We start from the raw sequence: 23779 nt of genomic DNA on the forward strand, positions 1-23779 counted from the left end.
TATCTTCTTTTTTTTTTTTTTTTTTAAAGGAATTCCAGTTGATGTTGCAGTTAACATCTTCATTAACAGCTTTGGGTCAATTCAAGAGACAACTATGGTAAGACTGAAATTAAATTAATATAGCACACACAGAGATTTTCTTATTAAATTAAATTTAAATTTCAGTCTGAGAATTATGAACTATAACACAGAAATAATTTTTATGATTGTAGACACTGAGAATTGAGTTAAAAGGTTTAGTAATTGACTGTGCTTTATGTCATAAACCTACTAATCTCTTTCACTATATTTGTCTACACATTGTCATAGCCTTTAGAATTTGAGGTGCATGAAATGAAATCCATGGTTTCTAAAATGCAAGAAATTACACTTATTTCCTTAAGTTATTAAGTTCAATGGAAGAACATATTTGGTAGTATGAATTAAGTAATCTTTGTGGGAGTTAATATTTAGGTTGCTTGGTGTATTACTAAAGAAGAAACTAGGGCTGTATGTGAAATAGAGAGAACATAACATAGATAAGGCTGAGGTATACAGGTTCTCTGTTTTATGTAGAACTGAAGAGTAAATCATGGAAGAACAGGAGGAGAAGGTGTAAAGGAGTAGGCCATCAATGACCTTACTCTAATTCCTGTTTATTTACTGTGTGAGAAACTGAGGAGTGAATTTTCTAAAAATGTATTTCCCATTGTCAGAAAGTTTCAACGTGTCAATAACAGCACCAAATAATCCTCATTAACATTTTGATTTTTTTGTTTCTGTAGGAAATAAAATCTATTTCAAAACAAGAAGTCATTTCAGCAATGCCCTTCCAAATATTTTGGGATTTGAATACCTTTTTTGCAATGGTATTTCCAATAAATACTGTCTCAATTACTGCCAAAAAAATTATGTTTAGTTGTTGAAGATGTTCTAACCTGATTAGGGTTTTCTTTTATGTAAAAAAGAGAGGAGCACACCATATCTTGTCAGTACGTGCAAAGCCACAGCCAGAGCGTGCACTCAGTGAGGGAGTTCTGAGGTGCTCCCTGAACATCTCATTTAGAAATAACTTGGGTGATCTGCTGCATCCAAAGCATTGAGGCAGTTCCCAAAATCAGGCTGCTCTTTTTAATGCCGTGACAGCACAGAAGCAATAAAGCATAATACAGCTAATGAATAATAAAACACCTTTAGTTGTTGGTGGAATTAAGTACCCACTTCAAATTCAGAACCCACTTATACGATACCCTAGTGACATCTCAGTTTGACTGCAGAGCTGCTCAAAGTCAAGCATGTGATGGCCAAAACAGCTTTTGAACAGCTTGGCCAGAAATTTCTGTTTCCTTAACTAGGGGTGAATAAAGATTTGCATTTGATTGCAAATGATAGTAAGTCAACTAATAGCATTAGTGGGAAATTATAGTAAAACAAAGAATGTAAGTATGCCAAAGATACCTTGAAATTTATTTCCTGGAAACAAAAAGGAGGCTGAAGTTTAAAGAGGGACAGGGAGGAGGAGAAGGAAAGTGGGAGTGAGATAAGTGTCTAAGGTGGCAGGTATATTAGGCCAGATGGCCCTTTCAAGTTTCTGAAATTTATTGCATACTTTAAAAAGTGACTTTTGCAGAGGCTTTTTTACAATTCAGCCAGATCCAAATGGTAACAAAACATGAATGTAGGGGATGTGCTTCCCTGCCTCAAAATTAAATATGCTCCCTACAGGAATGTATGTCTGTGAATTCCTGATGTGGTCACTTGCAAATTTACTAGGATTTTCTGTAAGATAAGTCATGCTCTCTTTCATGTTTCTGAATTTCACTAACACCATCCTTACTTTGAGTTATGCATTTATTTAGATTTCTATGTCCAGCCAATCTATGTCCAGCTAAGCATGTTTAGGTGAATTTTGGATTACTACTTTGTTGCCTTAATGTATCACAGGAAGCAATGACAAAAGAAACGGTTGATCTATTCTTTCATGTATCACTTGGGAAACTCTTCCTGCTGCAGTTTTTGCAAAATCTATGTGGGGGTAAAGCATTTCGTTTTAGCCAAGCCAAAAGGACAGTTTCTTCTTTCGCGTGATGGAAGGGTGGGGAAGAATAACCATGGGTGCTAGGTGTTTGGAAGTGAGGTGGTAGTAGAAGCCTCGACAAACAAATGTGCAGAGTGCCTGTGAGAAATGGTTTGAATCTTATATTCAAGGTTTGTACTTGCAGTGTAACCTTTCTTCACTGACTCAAATGGCAAAACAATACTTCCTTCTTCTCCTTTAAAACACTGTAGAAAGGTCTTTTTAATTTTTAATTATATAAATAAAAATTGTTTCCTTATTTTAATCTTAAAAATTCAATTCTCTGCTTTATTAAGAGACAGTGTTATTATGCTGCTTTTCTTTCTGTGAGTGCAGTTCATGTAGAAAAAGCCTGTCATGATCTTCTATGTGCTCCAGTTTGCAGAAAGAGATGTATTGGCTATGCCTGTTTTCTGGCCTGAGGAGTTTTTCTGGCTGCATGCCCACTGTTTAGTAGGTTGCATTTGAAATATTTCCTAGAATGCCTCCCCTTTCAACCTCCCTGAAAACAACTTGCCTTCTGTTGAAGTTTCATGGGAAAACAAATCCCTGTGGAATACTTCTGTGATTCTTTTTACCTACCAAGTCCTCCTAGCTCTAATGCTGATGAATGTCTCTTCCACCACTGCCCCTAGTTTCAGGCTTTTTAATTGCTATTTGACTCTCCTTTATTATGAAATGCCAATCATTCTGCAATATTCAAAGAATGTTTGTAAAATTTATAGGAGGAAGACCATGTGCTTCATGCAGACCACTTCTTTAGCACCTATTGAATCTAATCCTAGTACACATACTGAATCTTAAAATTCAATGCCCAGGTTTGAGAGGACTGGTTGCAGGCTTCTTTCAAAATAGACTTGTACCAGATCATAGCGTATACTGCTGTCAGATGCTGTAATAGTTCATATTCTTCTAAAAAGAAGCCCTTCTGGACATCATTGTCTGGCTAGCCACAGTTTTATATCCTGACATATCTTTGTGTTCTTCTACATTTTCTGTATTGCCTCAAGTATGTTGGTGGCTTTCCTCTCCAAATACACCCTGTCACAAGTTTCTAGTCATTTAGGTGAGTTTGACCTTACCTATCTTACGTCAATGTGATTTTTCTTCCATTGCCTTAAATGGGAACAGAATCAAGTTCTTAAAATATTACAACATCCTGTTGTTAGGTATACTTAAGTTCATTTGTAATAGAGCAAAGAAGGAAATAACATAGCATCTACCTGATCTTATTTCCAATTCTTATTTTGCCAGTGCATTCTGCTTTTCAGTGACATAAACATCTCCTCCTGAATGGGTAAGCTGGAGGCAAGTGTTGGACAATGTTTATCATTTGCCTATGGCTTTCAGAAGGCATTTTATTTTATTAAAACTAGGGTAATGCACTAGTTTATGGGGAAATTAATTTTGGTGCAATTAATAGTGTAATGCTTGTAAGCATGAATGGTATGCAATATTTATCCCATATGGTTTAATGTAATTGTTTCCCTCCTGTTCTGAAGCTTCTCTATGACAGCCTTCCAGTACAAAGTCACTTCATATCAACTATTATTTTATACTTCTTATTTACTTTGACAAGATAATATAGGTCTTTGTATAAATAAGAGTCAGACTACATATAGTTTTTCAAAAGCAGACTGCCAACAAGTAACATATCTCTCAGAAGTATGCATTAATAAATGTTGCCTCAGTTCTTTCTACCTCATTTTGCTGCTTTCATTTTCCTTAAAGGAAAAATATTACAGATATATTTTAATAAAGAAATACCTGGGCTGATCTGACTGGTGGACTGAACATAAGAAAGTGGGCACTGTGTTCCAACTAACAGGTTAAATCAACAGGGTAAATTATTCTGCATGAGGTCTTAGCCAAGTGAACTCCTTCCTCCTGGAGTTAGCATGACTGTCTCAACATGGCACTTGCTTTGGACTGCAATGTATACATTATAGGAAGTACAACAGAAGAGAACTCACATTGTATTAACAGAAAAATGTGTGAGAGGGCATTGAAGTGTAAAATAAACAACTTTATAAAATTAGTTTGCTATGCAGAATACATTAACAAACCAAAAATATGTTGAGAACCTTCACTCACAGATTTCTAGCATTTTGCTATAACTGTAAAGCAGCAGCCATGTTTTCACTGCTGTAAAATTGTAAAAGACACTGCCCTTATCTCAGGATGCTTTGTACCTGATAGAGAATTATGAAAAAAAAAAGAACCACACCATGGAAGTCAACTAGGAAGACTGGAGATAGACTTTACCTTACATGTAGAATTTTGGTTTATTTGGGTTTTTTTTTGTGTTGCTGTTTTATTTTGGTTTTTACTTTATTTCAACAATACCTTTATTATTTTTGTCTATATGCAATATGCCTACTTTACATACACATAAAATAGAAGCACTGAGTAAAATGTAAATGTAAAAAGCAAAAAGACTTAGAGGTAAGACTGAAAAATCTTAACTGACATACTCGGTCAGATTTTTCCTTTGGTTGCACACAGCTTTCACTAAGGACAGAACGCATGCGGGTATCATTTTGCCCTGAGACACATGCTACTCCAATTCCTGAAGGCAAAATTAGGCTCTCATTGAGCATGGCTCTACTATTGTTCATCCTTGAGCAAGAGTCCTGCTGAATTCAGAGGGAAGTTTCCTCCGTGTAAAGTCTGATTCTGTCACTTTGAGACCGGCTTTGTTTCTGCTTTCATCCATGCTACCTCAGTACTTGTGTTGTGAGCTGGCATCAGTTTTCCTCAGTTACCAAAATAGTCTCAAATCACTGTTACAAGGTCTAAGGCTGTATTCTGGGTGTCTAGTGTAAACTGTATTATCTACCTGGTCTGTTTTCTGCTTTTATAGTGTGGTATTTTGCCATCTGTTTGCCACTTAACTAAATGGAGAATAAGCTGGAATTTTCACTCACGGGATATCCTGACAGAAGCGATGTTGTGCCTGCTGCCTGCAGCAATTTGATGTAGTCAAGTTATGGCCTGCCTCTGTCCTGCTGTGTGCTTTTCTCTATGCTTAGAGAACAGAGGACTACCGTCAAGGAGACAGAAAAATGATCCCAGAGGAAGAATTTGGCCCTTTAAAATAAAAAAAAAAGTTACCATATTCAAAACATGAGCGAGACGTCACCTACCGATTATTAGTGAACTTAACACTTGCGACTGTGATTACTCTCTTTGTGATTAAAAAAATCAGGACATAAATTACTTTTCTCTTCAGTCTGATATAATGGTTGACTTTCTCTATGGGTTTCTGGCTACATTTTTGGCTTATCTAGTGTTCATGTGTTCTTCCCATCAGGATTATAGAGTCAACATCTTTCTAAGACAGAAGTGGAATGACCCCAGACTCAAACTGCCCAATGATTGGAGGGGTTCAGATACACTGACAGTGGACCCAACAATGTTTAAATGTCTTTGGAAGCCAGACTTATTCTTTGCAAATGAAAAAAATGCTAACTTCCATGATGTAACACAAGAAAATATCCTCCTTTTTATATTTCGGGATGGAGATGTCCTAGTCAGCATGAGGTATTTTATTGATATATTTCTGCACTTTTTTTTTTTTTTAATTGCCTGATACATGATATATATGCTGTTAGACTTAGGAATATAATACAGTTTATGATTAATATTTAAATTTATATGGCAGTATGTAAAAGATACTGCAATAAATTAAATGTGTGTAAAGAAATCAGATGACAATGATTTAAAGCATGTCAGTTGACAGCATAACAAGTACTAGAAATTTGAAGTATCTGTACATTTGTATGTCATGCTAAGCTAGCACATTAAGTAAACTAGTATTATTGGCAACAACATTTTAACCCTTTTGATAATTGCTTGGATTCCTTGAAGCATAGTGAAATGGATATCTGAAGTAAAGCCTTCAGCAAAACAGTATAATTTGCACACCGCTTGAATTTCTACATCAGCTAAAGAAAATTATGATTACTTATTAATGATGTAGGGAAAGGCAGAAATTAAAGAATTTGTGAATATAAACGTTTTGTAAAAGTATTGGGACATAATCCTGACAAAGTTCTATGCCTTACTGGATATAGATTTTTTCAGAAGACCCAAAAATTTTTAATTTCATTGCAATCAATGAACAATTTTTTGTGGTTTGACTTGGTTTATCAAAAGTACACCATGCCATAAAAATAGTCATCCACTGAAAACAGCGAATTGATTGATTAAAAAGGATGTCATAGTGAATTACAGATCCGGAGAGTTTATAGACACAATGATTTTTAGAGATTAAGCTCGATTTCACAGAATGAGTGGATTTTCTTCTAGTGTGAACTGGAACATATTGCCCTGATAGAGGAAAAAATGATTACCTGAATATACTGCAACTTTACCATTAAGAGGGAATCACTACTGAAATTATGGTCACATGAGATATTTTTTCTTTGAGTAGAAGTGGCTAGAAAGTAGAAAGATGGGAGAGTCTGGGGTCCTTTTTGCCCATTCCAAATCAGGATGAAAAAACGCAGTCTCAATAATTTGCCAATAGTGATCAGAAAAGAAAAGATTGGGCAATCGAAGCATTTCATTTGGTTCACTCTGAAGGTCCTGGTTCTGATTTCCATTGTTTATGTAGCATGTTTTGAAGTCTGTAGAAATTAATATTTCAAAATAGAAAATCGCTTTCAGCTATAAAAGAAACTTCCATTTTGAAACAGGAAATGTTGAATGAAACATTTAAACTTTTTTTCAAATATTTTTCCGGTTGGCAGCTATTCATAAGTGAACTTAATTCAGTCAATAGGTTAGGCTAGCGAATAGTGAATATTGAGTGAATACTGATAAATGTGTTTCTGATGGAAAAGTTCTTCTCTGAAAACTTCCAAATAACAAAACCAAATTCAATAAAGTTTTAAAATAATGTCATCCTCTAAAAATATTCTGTTGCTTTTAATAATATATGTTCATAAATGATATGTGTGCAGGTAAGATTAATTTTTTGAGGCACTCTGCTCTGGTGACATGCTACTAAGATTTTCATTTTTTAAAATACATAATTGCTATGCCTTCTATTTTTAATTTATAGAGGAGATATCCTGTATTAATGAAAGAATTTCCAGTTATCAAAATACATGCTTGGCAAAATGCATGTGAGAGAAAGCTCTTGCTTGCATAAGTAGTTAAGAATTGGGAAACTGGATGTGGGAATAAACAGCTAGTGCACACATGAGGGGGAGTAGGCAGTAGAGTTCCACAGAAAAATCTCTTCTGGGGCCTGTGGTGTTCAACATAAATTATCTGGAAAACTGGCAGATGCTTTTGATGATGCCAGAATATTCAGGATAGTAAAGATAACAGACAACAGTGGGAATTACAGATTAATCTAACGACTAGGTAACAAACTGTGGCATGAAATTCAATGTAAATAACTGAAAATTATGCATGTCGGAAAAAAATATTTTAACTTTACATAAAAACTGGTTGGTTTTGAGGTGGTTACCACGTAGGAAAAAAACCTTTGGGTAATGATGGATAGTTCTCTGAAAATGTCCACTGACAGCTCAGTGCTGGTTGAGAAAGTGAATTAAATTCTAGGAAGTATTAGGGATTAAAGAGAACGTCATGCTACTGTATAAATTCATTGTATCCTTGCATCTTGAATACAATGCAGTTCTGGTTTTCCCACTGCAAGAAGGGAGGCATGGATGGTCAAAATTATGGAACAACATCCTTTGTGAAGAACAGCTAAGCAAGGCAGAACTTTTTGCACTGGAAAAAACAAGATAGTTGAGGCCATGAATGGCACAGAGAGAATGGATGAACATCGATTTTTCATGTTCTTTTCCAGTAAAAATAAAATATGAGGCAGACTTAAGATAGAGAAAAGGAGATTATTGGAGTGTGTGCAGCTTAGCTATGGCATGCCTTGCTGCAGGATGCTGTACATCATTAAAGTTACACAGATTCCAGAAGGCAACTGGAAGCAAAGCAGCTTCTTGGAGGGAAAAAAGTCTGTTGAGGTCCCTTAAATACTGAAGCATCATGTCTGGTTTCGGAAGCCCTTGAGGTGCAACTCTTGGGAAGCTGCTGGACATGTGGCAAAATACCTTTTCCTGATTGCAGTAGTCTCATATTCTCCTTCAGGAGTCTGCCCTGGGCCACTGCTAGAGACAGGACTCTGCTCTGTATGGACCTTTGGTTATTCTTAAGACCTATATGTGTTCTATCAGGTATTAGTAGATCTCTAATTTGTGAACTAGTATATTTTAAAACTCTTTATAAAATTCTGTTCTCTGACTAATAGGGATAGCTCAATTTCAAACTGCTACTTATTATAACTTTATTTTTTTCTGTTATTTTAGAAGCTGAAAATCAAATACCTGATTTTTTTTTTCTTACTGCAGTCTACTGCTTATAATGTTTTTAAATTCCATTTCTGCATTTTCAGATTGTCTATTACTCTGTCATGCCCTTTGGACTTGACCTTGTTTCCTATGGATACACAGCGCTGCAAGATGCAATTGGAAAGCTGTATGTAAATCAGTCAGTGTATAAAAACAGTGGCCTTCTAGGCATGCCTGAGAATCAAGCAGAAAATGATCAATTCTGTATTGTTCATGTCAACATTTTTAATGAATCTTGAAATTAATATTCAGTAGTTCCTAGCAACATACGTTTCCCTATTAAAAATGTTTCTTTCATTCTTGTATCTGTAGTTATGATCCCCAGTTCTACACAATCCCTGTAGACAAAATTTTCACTGCCCAGTAATTGTTATCATAAAGGATCTTGACAGTTTTGTTATTTGCTTTATGTTCTAAGGGAGTGAGACTGATTTTATGAATGAAGCATTAAAACAACTGATTTTGTTTTATATATTATCTTCCATCATGGGGCTTTGAGACACTGTGATTTTTATTAAGTTGCTATGAATCTTAGAGAAGTTAGCTTATGAACACTTTAGATTTTTTAACCACAGCTGTTTTTCAAAGATAAAATAAAAATCTGTCTAATGCCCCCAGAAGAAGAAAAAGAATGGTTCTTTAAACATTTTTCAGAGGCTTTGAATTGCAAAATGCTGTATTCCAATGCCATCTTTTCTGTGTTTCCCCTTCTCTGTTCCCATTTAACACGTACTGTGTTTGAGCTAAGTTAATCCATAATACACAGAAGACAGCAGAAAAATGGCATGTAGAATCGTGATTATGATTATGCATTTTTAATCAATATGGCTTTATGCTTGAATATTGTGAGCCTACTTTCACCTAACTTTCTCACTTGGTGGTGTTGTATATATCATGATTTAGACACTCAGATGTGTGCTGAAGTCTGTCCTTACTCGGGGGATCATGAAGGCGCTGAATTGGTTTCAGTAGGACTGAATGGAAATGCTCTCATGAATCAGGGCCTTTAATCTGAAAAACTGAGCAGAAAGGTTGTTTTGCACAAAACCCAAGATTGATCACAGTAATTGAGTTGTTAAATCCTTTTGATGTTACTAGGACTTGTGAGTGCTGTTACAGTTCAGTATATTTGTCATGCTTTGCTGAAGCAGAGTGTGAATGAATATGGAGGCTTCAAAGCCATGGAGAACAGAGCTTTGCTTTCCTTGTTTAAACAGTGTGCACCGTAACAAACACCTCGGAATCAGTGTAATATTGCTGATACTGTGATGTTCCACCCACCAAGTCCTAATTTAGGTCTAGGTAAAAATTAAATTGTGGATTATTTCATTTTTGTATTTAATTATTTGAAAAGAAAATAGAAAAAGAGTGAAAGAAATATGATACATATATGCTAGATTTTCTTTTGAGTGTACTGTGATTGAGACGGTTCTTTAAACTATTATTATTATTATTATTTTGTTCTTGTAGTTGGTTACACAACTGATGACTTACGATTTATCTGGCAGTCTGGAGATCCTGTACAGCTAGAGAAAATTGCTCTGCCTCAGTTTGATATTAAAAAGGAGGATATTGAATATGGTAACTGTACCAAGTATTATAAAGGCACAGGTAGGTAATATAAGTGGTAAAAGACTTTAAGATTCCTTCAATTACTGTTTATAGTTAATGTTAATATTCCAGTTCATGTGTTACATTTCATAGCATAACATAGATTACTTTTAACTAACAAGTAGTTCATGTGATAGTATCATAAACGTTTACTGCAAACTAATTGAAATATAGAAACATCTATGTTGAAGATGAGATTAAATGCTTGTCTTGGTTTTGCTTACATGTCTTTTGATCTTATTGTCACCATTTTGTTTCTATAGTCCTAATGCACATTTATGCTTGTGTCTAACTTTTCTGAAAGGATGTTCATGTAGAATTATGCCAGTTGCAGCAAAGTAGGATAATTTTTATATTTTGGTCAACTTTTCTTCCAGAAGTGAATAGTATTAGAGTGTAACTTCAGATGGTTTGGCCTGCAGGTTCTTCCTTTCTGTAAGTGTCCTGGAACATCTGTAATTAGAGAAAGCTGCTTACAATCATCAGCCCTGTGTTTATTCAATCCTATGATTGTTTTCTGAGTGTGGCCAAAAATTTATCCAATGCTTTCTGTACTCTGGCTTCTAATGATTTATCTTTTCTACTTTGATTGATTCCTGCCTGTAATTATATCCAAAATACTCACATACTGTGGCAACTGGAATGCTTTTGTACAACAACGGAAGTCAGCAGGGCATATTTTAGTCAGTGTTGTTGCATCATACGAATAAATCTCCCATTAAAACTCAACAGGGACGGCTGTAGCACTGCAGATTCTGAGGATCCTCTGCAAGTTTCTCATTTACTATTTAGCTGAAGTTGAGGGTCCATTATTTGCAGCTGTTCCTGAGCTAGATCCCAAGCCTGAAGAGATCTCAAGTAACGTTAGGAGATCACAGAGTTAATGAATTTAACTTGAAAAATGTAATGAAAATTGAAACGAGATTTGTCTCTTAACTGCAAAAGGAGGGAGTTTGTAGCCTAACTACGTAATTCAGTATCTCAGGTGATTTACCATTCATAAATAATATGAAATTAACACCCCTCAGGAAGATTCTGTATTTATGAAAGCACAACCAACTGGCAATGATTGCATTCAAGTCTGAATCTGGGTATGGTAGAAGTTTATGTAGCAATGAAAAAATATTTTATTCCTAATTAAACAATGAATTTAATTTAAAAAAAAGGCTAAAAATCCTTTTTGTTTGAAAACAACCATATTAATCTCATAATCAAGACTGGAATTAATATTTCATTAATGTGAATGGAATATTTTAGAACTCTGAAATATTTTTAAAGCTTGTTTTCAGTAACCAGTAGTTTTTTGATTTAAAATATTTAAAAGCTTGTTTTCAGTAACCAGTAGTTGTTTGGTTTACTTTAAATTCTTATATTGAAGGTACTTTAAAAAAGGAGATTTTGAGCACATAGAATCACAGAATCACAGAATGTTAGGGACTGGAAGGGACCTCGAAAGATCATCTAGTCCAATCCCCCTGCCAGAGCAGGAACACCTAGATGAGGTTACACAGGAAGGCGTCCAGGCGGGTTTTGAATGTCTCCAGACAAGGAGACTCCACAACCTCCCTGGGCAGCCTGTTCCAGTGCTCTGTTACCCTCACTGAGAAGAAGTTTCTTCTCAAATTTAAGTGGAACCTTTTGTGTTCAGTTTGAACCCATTAGCCCTTGTCCTATCATTAGTTGTCACCGAGAAGAGCCTGGCTACATCCTCATGACACTCACCCTTTATATATCTGTAAACATCAATGAGGTCACCCCTCAGTCTCCTCCAAGCTAAAGAGACCCAGCTCCCTCAGCCTTTCCTCATAAGGGAGATGCTCCACTCCCTTAATCATCTTTGTTGCCCTGTGCTGGACTCTCTCCAGCTCTTCCCTGTCCTTCTGGAACTGAGGGGCCCAGAACTGGACACAATATTCCAGATGTGGTCTCACCAGGGCAGAGGGGAGGGGAAGGAGAACCTCTCTCGACCTACTAACCACCCCCCTTCTACTACACCCCAGGATGCCATTGGCCTTCTTGGCCACAAGGGCACAGTGCTGGCTCATGGTCATCCTGCTGTCCACCAGGACCCCCAGGTCCCTTTCCCCTATGCTGCTCTCTAATAGGTCACTCCCCAACTTATACTGGAACCTGGGGTTGTTCCTACCCAGATGCAATAATGAAATATAATGTTATAATGAAATATAACAAGGGAAAGTGTAGAGTCTTGCATAGTTAAAATTAATTCAGTTAATTTTGTCAGGTAATCAAGAGACAGTGTTGCACGTGCAAGCAAATTTTGAAAGTTATGTCAGCTGCAAATAATTTAATCTTTACTGCCAATTTATGTCAACTGATATTTTATCATACTTACCTAAGCAGAAAGATGGTGAACAGACTTGGGGTGACTTTTTGTGGCAATAAATTGAATACTTATATTTGCAAATTGCCTATTCTTTGTTTATCAAAATGCATGATAGATCCAAATAGGTCCCCATGAGCTGAATGGTGGGAGCAATACATATTATTCTCTGCCTGATGAAAGATGATATAAAGCCATACAGAATGCATTTCTGGCATAAGGCAAGCAAATAATGATTTTGAAGGTCATCCCTCATCTGAAACTAAAACCTAAAAGCATCCAGAAAGTGTTCAGAAATTATAGAGGGGAAATTTTTCAGACAACACATCATTGCAGAGGATAGAATGAACTATGAAATACCATATAGTCTCTTCTACACAAGGAAATTCTTCTTTAATGTTTTATTGTTTTGTTGTTTTGGTTATTGTATGCCCAAACAGCACCTTTAAGATGCCTTACCATTCTACAGTGCTTAATTGATAAAATAGAGAAGATAAATACATATATTTTTGACAGATTCAATCTTCCAAATCTGCTTTGCACCAACTTTATTTATAGATATAGACAGATCTGAATTTTGAAATTGCTGTAATATAATGTGGGAATGCCTTTTACTTGTGATGGAATAGTTTCTGAGGTTGTTTTTACAATGCCATTGTGTTAATATTAACATAAGAATTCCAGTTCTGCTAATTGAGTGAATATATGAGTATAATTTGTTTTCTAGTTATTTGACTTCCTGATCCATCTGTTATCTCCAGTAAAACCTCTAGTGTCTGCAGCTTTATATTGAATTAATCTTAACAGATATCTTAAATGGTTAGGTGATTCAGATCCTTATTTTAAAAGACTTGAAGCAATATTCCTTGTCTTCAAAATTTACAGTTTTTAGAGTCTTTTTTAAAAAATCTGTACCAATTTTGGAAGTCACCTATACCAGCCTTCAGTACTGCAGGAATCTCTTTGCTTAGAGTCATGTTCGGGTCACCTCTTTCCATTCTAAACTTTCTATACTAATATTTCTTAATTCCATCTTTTGCACAAATTAATGCTAAGTAGGATTTTCAGATGAGCTTAAGCTAGTATGACTGCTAGACCCCATTGGTTTTATCTGGACTGCATCTTGAAGCCATCCCTAACTTTAACTGCCTGTTACTGATGTGCTGTGAAAAGGCAGAGGGTGCCCTATGGAGCACAGAGAGTACCACATGCCTGACCACACGTGGTGGTTATATAGATCTGTGTTTTGATCATTTTTTTCCAAACTGAACTCTTTGCCTTTATAAAGAAAATAAAATCATTGAACTTTTGCTCTTAACTTAAATGGAAAAAGGCCTAGAAGATACGGATCTGAAGAGGTTGACCTGCAAAGCACATTAATGCATTTATTTCTTTAAAGGTTATTACACTTGTGTAGAAGTGATCTTCACTTTAAGAAGACAAGTTGGATTTTACATGATGGGTGTTTATGCTCCTACACTACTAATTGTGGTTCTGTCCTGGCTGTCATTTTGGATCAATCCTGATGCAAGTGCTGCAAGAGTCCCACTGGGTAACCTGCGTTTACACGTACCATCACGATCCACTTTAACGCCATTGAGCCATTCTCAGTTGCTTTGACACCATGACACTGGACACTGAAAGCAACTTCACTTCCATTATCCGCTCATCATTTTCACTGAAACGTCCTCATTCCTTGTCCTGTAGAATTCACCTCCGAAACTGAGACTTCTCTTGACAATGGTTCCAGGATTTGCATGCTAAGCAAACTGTCTCTGCTTCTCCCAGCCCAGACAAATAGGATCTTACCTGTGTGTGGATGAAGCTGCAGACACTGTGGCAATATGCGGTTTATAGGAACTGGAACATCTGAATATCATTCAGAAAGCAGGAAGATGAGTAAGGCTCCAAATAGCTACCCCTTGGAGCAGTTTTTCTGAAGAGTAATAGAAAAAAAATTATGTCTGGAAGAGAATTAGCATCCTTGTTACCTGATTGGTTTTATTTCATTAGAAACTCAGTTCATGAGAGTACTTCAGGCTCATGCTTTCATGCTGCTCAGCGCAACACAGTGGGCAAGCCCTTCATTTATTATGAGACGATAGGACACAGAATTAACTAAAACAATGTTATTTTGACTAATTGAATTGTACACAGGACTCCAGCTCTGGGGTGGCCAAACCTGCTGACCTCAAGATCTCAATGAAATGCTGAGCCAGGTTCTTCCATCTTGATGCTTCTCCTATTCAGATTCCCGTCCCCATGCCATGACCTCTCCTTCCTCATGCTCTCCTTTTCCCAGCACTCCTTCACAAGTCCATACCTCTTATTTTCCACATCTTTTCCATGTTCCAGAAGGTTCAGCGTACCTGTTTTCAAGATCCCAGGGGCGCAGTTGCAGAACCCTTCCAGCCCCCTGCCTTCTTCAGAAACCTCTCACCCACACGTGAACTTCCACACTCCCACAGGACATTGAGTCCTGTGCAGCCTCATGTGTGTCAATAAGCACAGGAGACCCTTGGAGTCAGGGCCTGCCACATCACCTTACCAGTCCCCTGTTGAGCGTGGGAAGGGTGCCTGCTAAATTTTGTTAGATGGAAAAGTGTCCTCACGTCCCCTGGCCTGAGCCCCACTGTACCCATCTCAGGTCATCTACCATGCCTTTTCCTCCTCCAGTGATATGATAGGCAAAATAAACTAAGAGCTATGAAAAATCTGGAGAACCGTGACTGGAGTGCTACTTTTGGCTTCTGAGTCAGTGTTGGGTGCTTTTTTCTAATTAAATGTAACAAAAACACTAGTTATATGTATTGTATCTCTTTTCTAGGGTTCTGTTTCAGAGTACAAGTCAGTTTTATTTTTGTTGACCTTTAAAAATAGTTGCTTGGAGAGGAGTCACAATCTATAGCTCTTTGATAGCAAGTAACAAATATAATAATCTCTTACCGTGAAAAGTAGCAAGGATGCATTCCATAATGCAAAACATTAGACATTTTAAGAAAAAAAAATTGGGGAAAATGTAGCATGCTTTAAGTTAAAAAGACAGAAACAAGAACTGGAAATATTTTTCATGTAGTGAGCTCAAATATGATCAAAACTTGAGCTGTATTTCTGCTCTTATAATCGTGCACTTCAAATAGCAGACCAGACAGGCTTATTCATTATATATTAGATTTATAAGAGGTATAGTGCTGATTTATGTAACATGGATGTCTTTGTGACTAAGCATGCATGCTGATTTATTGTTTGTTTGTTTTTCATTTAAGTGTTTATTCTCCCTTTTAAGGTATTAGCATTTCTGAAATAATACATTTTCAAAGATACTAACCAATGACCTAGTTAACATGACTTTTCCTGGCTCCAGAGAAGCAAAAACTGCTAAATCTGACCACCCTTTATTCTTGAGTCAGTATTTAGTAAGGCAAGTTGATAGGACTGTCAGTTTTATGTTTCTCCAGTTTGCACGGGGATGACCAGCTAACTCTTCTAGCTACATCCTTGAAGATAGTTCACCTTGAAACCTAATGAGATTAACATTTCTTTGTCAAGTGGATGATCTCTAATCCCAAAAAAAGTGTTATCAATGGCCGCTGTGCTCTCAATGGCTAGATATACGCCTGATAAGAGATGTGAAGCTACTTCACATTTAATTATTAATATCATAGTACAGTCATCCTTAGAATTAAGTATAGTGGGTTACTACTCCCCATAGCCAGGCATCTCAGAAGTTTCCAGGTGATTTAGAGATACAAGTTACTTTGCAAACCAGTAAGCAGCATATGTTTTTGTAGACTGATTAATGTTCTGGGAGAAGGATTTATGTTTGTTTGAAGAAAAAGCCTTTGTCCATGGAGGAACTAAACAAGTTGCAAGTCCTTAACGTTTCACCCAGTTAGATCATGTAGTGGTAGAGAAGTCCATGAAGGACTGATACATAAACAGCTGTTGCTAAGCAATGTAAAGGCTGATATCACTGAATGCTTCTTTCTAATTAAATGCTGACGTTTCACCTTTTAATGAGCCTGACAAAGGACTCTCCAGCTCTTTACAGGTGGGCAGTGTGCCAGCATCTGTTTAAAAAATTCTTTTCTTTCCTTCACTGCCATGTGATCCCCAAAAGCAGTAAGATCTTCCCTGAAGGTGCAGGGATCTGAGGGGCATTGGACTGCCTGACAGCATGGAACATTAGTCCAGAGTGCAGGTGGGGGTGCAATAGGGTACCTGAAGGCTTGGAATAGCGGTGATGGATTCTCTAGGTCTGAGGTCAGGCCTGCTCGTGCCCTGTCACTCCTGTCCTCACATCTGTATTAGTTCTCGTAATTTCATTTTATAAAATTGCAACAAATGTAGAGTCTTAGAGGAATTCATAAAGATATATGTTAGAACTGCAGTATGAAGAAGAATTGGCAAGAGCATGTCTTTTAGTTTATGAAGTTTAATGAGAGGAGAGAATGCATTAGAGATACCAAATGATAAGGAAAGGAAGACAGAATATTACCTTTTTCAATAACATCAATGAGATAAAGCCAGGCATTTTTAAAGCAGTAATATAAACCAGAAAATACTGGTTTATACAGCATATAATTAACCTGTGGAATTCGCTGCCAGAAGATAGTGCTGAGGCCAGTAAATTTGATGGGTTCAAAAAAGAGAGATTTATTTATCTGGCAGCACATGCTGAAGTGCTTTGGTGGATTGGCACTTTCTGATATTATCCATATGTAACTTGAGGCAGTATTTTTTCAATAGTAGCCCTATACAATCATGCTTTAGGCTAGGAGCCAACTAGTCTTACTGATAAGCTAAACTTTGCTGTTGAAAGGGATGCCACAGTAGGGGCAAAAATGCAGAGGTATTTTCTAGAAAGACCAACTTTCCCAGTACTTTGCAAGTACAGAGGAAGAAGATCTGTCTGCTCTCTTTCTAGCGCTCCCTGAGAAGAAAAGGGGGACTTTGCTGTTTTCTTTTTTTTTTTTTTTAATTTAAAAAAAGAAAAAAAAAAAAAGAAAAAAAAAAGAAGTAATCTTGCAGTTTATTTATTCATTCTCCTCATTCAGTTTGAACCCTGAGCTTTGGACTGTGGTAGGTATGTACCTAGTGCAGCTGCTGCCAGAGGAGCAGCTTACAATACTCATACTAGGGTCTTCAAGGCTATACTAACTCTGATCTGGCAGCAAATGGTTGCTTAATAGAATATTTCTGTACTTCTATCTCACTTTATTGTTACCTTGAAAACCTAGAAGTTTCTCGGACTCTGAGAATTAACTTTTCATCCTAGGAATCCAGGCAAATGGAAATTAGTGGTGGGTCACCATGATCTCAATTGCCGTGCTGAACAGATTGATGAAAGCTCCATTAAGATCTTTTCAGCTAGTAGAATTTGTAAGTTATTTTTGTAGAATTAAATCCAAGATTGTAAGATCTGGTATTTTAAGCTCTACAAAGTGATTGTAGAAATGTTTCAGTATGAGGCATGATAATAATGTTAGCATATTAAGATAATCAACACTTTCAAAGTTAAGTAGGAAAAAAAATACAATATCCAAGATGCTGGGCAAGTCTACATCATCATGTAATTCGGTTGTTCAGGCTTATGGTAGAAGCTGCCTTTCAGAAGTCTAGCACATGATACAATACACTGGTACAGAATAACAGAAAGCTGGGCATAGGTAGAGGTGTCCTTTACATTTTAAGAGACAGTACAGCCTTATTTGTACCTGTTATTGCAGTTCATTATGATCCATAATTAGTGTTCAGCTCAAGACAGCTGTAGTTCGTTAGTGAAAATAAATTAGAAAAAAAGGACACTACTCTATGCTCACTTTCTGTCCTTATGGACGTGTTTGTACTTGAATGCTTCAGATGCAGTAGACAGAAAATAAGCCAGAGTAAATACTGAGGTTTGTTTGTTCAGTACTTGCCATGTCATTCTGATCTGACATAGTGCATCTGGCCATTCTGTATTATCCCAGTGGACACAAAAATCCGAGTATGCAATGATAAGTTGATATTACACATTTGTATTTAAAACACTATAAGATTCTGTATTTTAAAATTGTATGACTGTAATAATTTCTTTGTACTTTCTCTTCGATGTTTTAGCAACTAGTAAGTTGCCCATTTGAAATTAATACCGAATAAAGTATCATATCAATCATTAAAATCCAAATGGGAACAGCAGCAAAATAATGTTACTTATGGTTATGGTCAATTAGAATTTAATACTTTCATAAGCTGATACAGATACTTTCAGTTTTATTAAGTTTTTCACATTCTCAGTTACTTAAAACAGATCCATAGAAAATTATCTGCTTCATGCTTTGGATAGCAACTGTGGCCAACGTTTTTCTATAGACATTGATTACATTTCATGAAGCTGCCCATTCATAATTGAAAGATTTTTGTCATTAGCATTCACAGAATCAAAATGGGACATTCTGAACTGGGAGTTTGAAATAAGTTTTCCCTATGTGAAAACCATTTCTAAAGTTAGAAATTTCAGTTTCATTGGAGCCTTTTTGAGATCAAACTTGTATTTTGTCTCTTACAATGTGAGCCCTGTGTTGATTTGAAAGCCTTGTAAGGAGGAATGCTTATTGTAACCTAGTTTGAAGATGAGTGTGACCTTTCAATAGCCTTTGCAGATGTGGATTTTTTTCACCATAAGGGCTTCCTGCAAAGCCCTTTATTTAGAAACATTCCTCTAGATCCTGTAAGCTTGAACAGGGAATGATCATAGATCCTCAGTCAGCTCAGTGTTTTCATCTTCACAGTGAACGGGGAATGCAGAGTTTTTGATATGCTGGTACAGCTTTGCTCTTCAGCAAAACCTTCCCTTTTCCCTGTGTATTGCACTTGTGGGCAGGTCATTCAGATAAGTGCTCCTGCTGTAGCACAGTTCAGGTTTCTGGAACACAAGTAGCTATTGAAGTCTGATTTAAAGGACTTGGAGACTTCTGATTGAAGTATCATATATTTCTCTTTCATCTCTCAGATATGTGTTGTAAGATAAGTCTTTCAAAAGCCCATTTCACAGTGGTATTGTGTGTGATGGGGCAGGAAAACCACAGCAACCAGTTTAGCCTCACTTTTTTCTTTCTCCATTTATAACATGAAGTACTCCTTATTAATAATTCATCACTAACGGCAATATGCTACCTGAGTATTCAGTTTAACATGTTCATTAACTGAACTCATGTGCACTTTGTCTACCTCCTGTAATAGACACCAACCACATTGGGAAGCCTCAATCACTGTTATAAAACATCATTCAGTGTTGTCTGCTTCAGAGTAAGAGCACAGCTGGTGTCAATAAGGGCAAGTTTTCTTTAATCTATATATTGTTTTTCTTTTCGTAGGTATTTTCTCAGTTCTCAGCTTGGCATCTGAATGTACCACTCTTGCCGCAGAACTTCCCAAAGTGTCTTACGTGAAGGCCTTAGATGTCTGGCTGATTGTTTGCCTTCTCTTTGGGTTCGCATCCCTGGTGGAGTATGCGGTGGTTCAGGTGATGCTAAACAATCCGAAGAGAATTGAAGCTGAAAAAGCAAAGATTGCCAAGGCAGAGCAAGCGGAAGGGAAAGGTGGAAACACTGCCAAGAAGAACACTGTGAATGGCACAGGGACTCCTGTCCACATCAGCACTTTACAGGTACGAGCTGCGAAGCTGTGTACGCAAAATCAGCATTATCCTCTGTTAACACTGTTCCAGGAATATACTGTCATAATACAGGGTGTTTCAAAGAGATGGACCCAGTTTGAAATCACTATATCTCTGCAACCATGAATCGCCCATGAATGAAACTCTTACCACTGGGAAGGGCAGGGCATAGAGTTTCAAATTATTAGCACCTGATAACTCATTAAGCCGTTTGTAAATTTTTGTGTAATTGTAACATGTTGCCATCGTGAAATATACTACTTTGAAACTGGGTCCATCTTTTTGAAACACCCTATGGTTTTGGATAGTGCTTAATCTTAGAAGTACCCAAGCCCTTAAAAACATGCTGGTAATTAATAGCTAGCAATCTGACCAGTTGGTCCCTAGTTATTTGGGGTCAGATGCACTAAATGAAAAATTTGTCTCTTAATATCCTAGTGCCATGGTTGCTGCTGAGCTTCAGGTAAATAAAGCAGCAAGAAGCTTTACAGTTGCTATATTTCTCATAGTAAATAGCAGCTGTCAAACCGTAACTATTCAGAGGACAGGACTCTCAGTCAGTATTTGCTGAGAGCGTACTCAAATAACACCCGTCTCATTGCTTTCCCGGGGATGGCCACAGCTGCACTGCATTGCATGTCAAGCATCTCTGAAGCCAGGGATCCAGAAGTCTTGGTATTTGTAAACAAAAGACAGGTCTGTTTGTCTGTCAAACAGTTCCTGCACTTCTTGTGTTGCCAGAAAGAGTTTATGGGTAAATCAGATCAGATCTCATTATACAGATAAAGATGAGATGTACATCTCAGATCAGGCCAAACTTTCTGTCACAATGGTAGGTTCCTGGTGTTGTATAACTCCCTGTTTGTGCTCCAAGAGTTATCAGACATCCCAGGCCAACTGCCCCCAGTCCTGAGTGATATTTAATTGACATTTATTGTACAGAAGAAAATAGGTTATGCTACAACATGGAATATTAATTCAGCTTATAGTTGTCAATGACTCTGCAATTTTAATTCATAAAATAAAGCTATTAGGCCAGATCCAGGTGATTATATTGTTAGCATACAATGTGACTTAAAAGCTTCTTTAAGGAGGAAGTAGTTTATGCCTGAATGGTGGAATCTCTGTCCTACCATCATACTGGCATTGCCACATTAGTAATTAGACCCAGTCCTGAGGAGCTGCAGATATCGTACAGTGCTGCACTTGACTACCATGTTTCTCAGCTGGTAGAAGAGTCTTCTGACAACTGTTCTGGCAGGCAACCAGGCTCAGCTTAGAGCAACCCCATGTCTGCTTTGACTTGTGTTGCAAGTAATTCCCCAAGCCCAGGCAACATGGGAACTGAGTAGAAAGGAAGATAGCTCAGCTACGGTTTTGCTTCCCTGGAACGGAATGTGTTGTTTTTGTGATCAGCAATTTGCAGGTCCACAATTCAGCTGTTTCTTGTGACAGAATAGTTGCACCAGTCCAGCACAGCAGCATAAAATCTATCTATTCCTGTTTCAGGCACTTAACAAGTGTAAGCTTGATCAATGACAAGATTAACAAAAAACTACAGTTTTTCAGTGGTGACCAAAACCAAAATGCTAATTTACTGATTCTCCTCAGTGTACACACCGCCTAAAGTGCTTGCCATCTTCATAGCCATAAGGAGAATAAAATGATAACTTTTATCACCTATGATATCCTTCCATCTTTTAATAATTATTTTCAAGAATGCAAGTTTGGGTGTACAGTGAATTTTAAGACTTAGAGGATGGGGAGTCATTGTTCACAAAAAGTAAGCAACACTCCCCATGAATGATGTCTAGTGATAGGCTAAAGTTTTTTAGGATTCAGACCTCAGTTTGCCCTCCAAGATCTTGCCGTGTCTCCCCTCCATAATTGTGCAGTTTCAGCTCCAGTACCTCACATTTGATCTGCACTTTTCAGGGTCTTCCCAGTTTGTTCTCAGAGACCTTTAACATTCCAATATCTATAATTTCTGCAACAATAATCTGTGTTGGATTTATACGGAGTCCTGGGCATGCACAGCTTCTGATGATCTTTATATGAAGAGTTACTACACATTTGTTTGCTGAGACATATCAGAAATATATATTCATTGCTGTAAAAGCTCACCATGTGGCTGAGTGGTCTCCTGCCCTCGTGGCTAATGATGGCTTGTATCCAGCCATCTGTTTTGAAATATAGCCTACCTGAGGAAGGATGTCCTGGGGAGGTAATTTCTGGGAAGATCACCAGGCTGAGATAGAAGAAGGTCCCAGACCAATGAATCATTTGACCTCACGATGTGATAGGACAATGATTCTATGTATTTGAATGCTCTAAATCTGCCTAGCTGAAAACTCCCTCTGAACCAGCTACCACGTAGGAGCACTTTGAAAGCTGTCAGCCCTGGAGAAGCCTGTACTAAACTCTTAAATCAGAACAGGTCTAAATCTTTCAGTAGCTCTGATTCCTATTTCAAAACCAGGCCTGCCCCACAAAATTTGGATCATTCCCATACAGAGTTTGTCATGATCAAGAATGCATTTATCAAATGGCAAATATGCAAGGGAGGGAAACATTAAAGAAACAGGTAATGGAAAAAAACTGTCTGTTGAAAGGCATAAAGAATATGAAACAAAAGAGGCCAGAGTGCTGTCCCAGAACTTCAGGAGCTGTTTTTCATCAGAGTTGTATAGGATTATGTGTGAGGAGAGAGCAAGTACTGTGCTAAATGTCTGGAAAGACTTAGGCAAACCAATGTATAACTCTAGAATAAAACAGGACAACTTGGAACTGCATCCCTCATGTGAGTGTGCATCCCATAGAAATGTTTGAGGATGTTCTCTTTCCATATAGGAGGGGATACTAAGGCAAAAGCAACTGAGGCTATAGCTGGAAATCTCACCATAGCCAACAGGAAAGACCTGGAAGCAGAAAACTACAAGTGGGGAAAAACAGAGGGAATTAATAATTTCATTTGTAAATGTTTCCCCAGCTGAAATGAAGCACTTTATTATGAGACATTTACTGACTGATGCTGAGACATATCTGTTAGTTATTAGAGAGGAACCAAGTTCAAAAAGATAAATTGCTTTATTTCACTTGAAAATAGCCCTGATCCTGATGACAGGCCAGTTTACCAGTGTTCCCTGAGCCGCAAGCTGCGCTCTTGCTGCGCATCGCAGCCATTCAGCATTGCAGAGTGATATCTCTCCTGGAGATTTAATGAAGGGACTGGTATGTAAAGTACAGTGGGGTTGTTGGGGTGGGAAGGTCCCAGGCGTGGGGAGGATCGGCAGGAGCACAGGGAAGCAAGTGGGGTGGTCAGACACCCCTGGTTCCAGCCCTCATGGGATAACTTGTTTTCATGTATTTGATCTATTTGTTAAAGATAAAAATGGCATCTGGTCTGGAGATTTGGCATGTTTGATATTAGTGAAAAACAAGCCATAACTAAATCATGTCATCATCCTTAATAATATAAGTGGCTGTTGTTCCTTTTTTATGACAATAAATAAAGGGATAAACTTTTCAGTATATCCTAAAAATTAAAAGCTTGATGCCATTCATAATTGAAAGTGAGGAGAAGAGATCCCCTGTAGCAGAATCTGTAAGGGTCCGCCTGGAAGTTTTCAGTGGAAGGCACTACTGTGTCACTAAGGTCAATGATCATGACCAATAGCCACCAACAGCAACAGTGAAAATGACAGGATGAAAACAATGCTCACAAT

At 37.4% G+C, this 23779-nt stretch overlaps 1 protein-coding gene across 1 annotated transcript in view; it reads left to right on the forward strand.

Annotated features, from left to right (window-relative positions):
* The window catches only part of GLRB (glycine receptor beta), a gene marked incomplete at both ends in the record, with an annotated part of 44309 nt that overhangs the window by 13994 nt on the left and 6536 nt on the right, over positions 1-23779 (forward strand). The window contains 6 exons of the mRNA XM_082050812.1: positions 30-97; positions 5370-5599; positions 8487-8569; positions 9913-10053; positions 13794-13946; positions 19753-20045. Of these exons, the coding sequence (XP_081906938.1) occupies positions 30-97; positions 5370-5599; positions 8487-8569; positions 9913-10053; positions 13794-13946; positions 19753-20045 (968 nt within the window). The remainder of the gene's footprint in view (positions 1-29; positions 98-5369; positions 5600-8486; positions 8570-9912; positions 10054-13793; positions 13947-19752; positions 20046-23779) is intronic.

The sequence above is a fragment of the Streptopelia decaocto genome (assembly GCF_964273445.1).
Source record: "Streptopelia decaocto genome assembly, chromosome: 4".
NCBI classification, from domain to species: Eukaryota; Metazoa; Chordata; class Aves; order Columbiformes; family Columbidae; genus Streptopelia; species Streptopelia decaocto.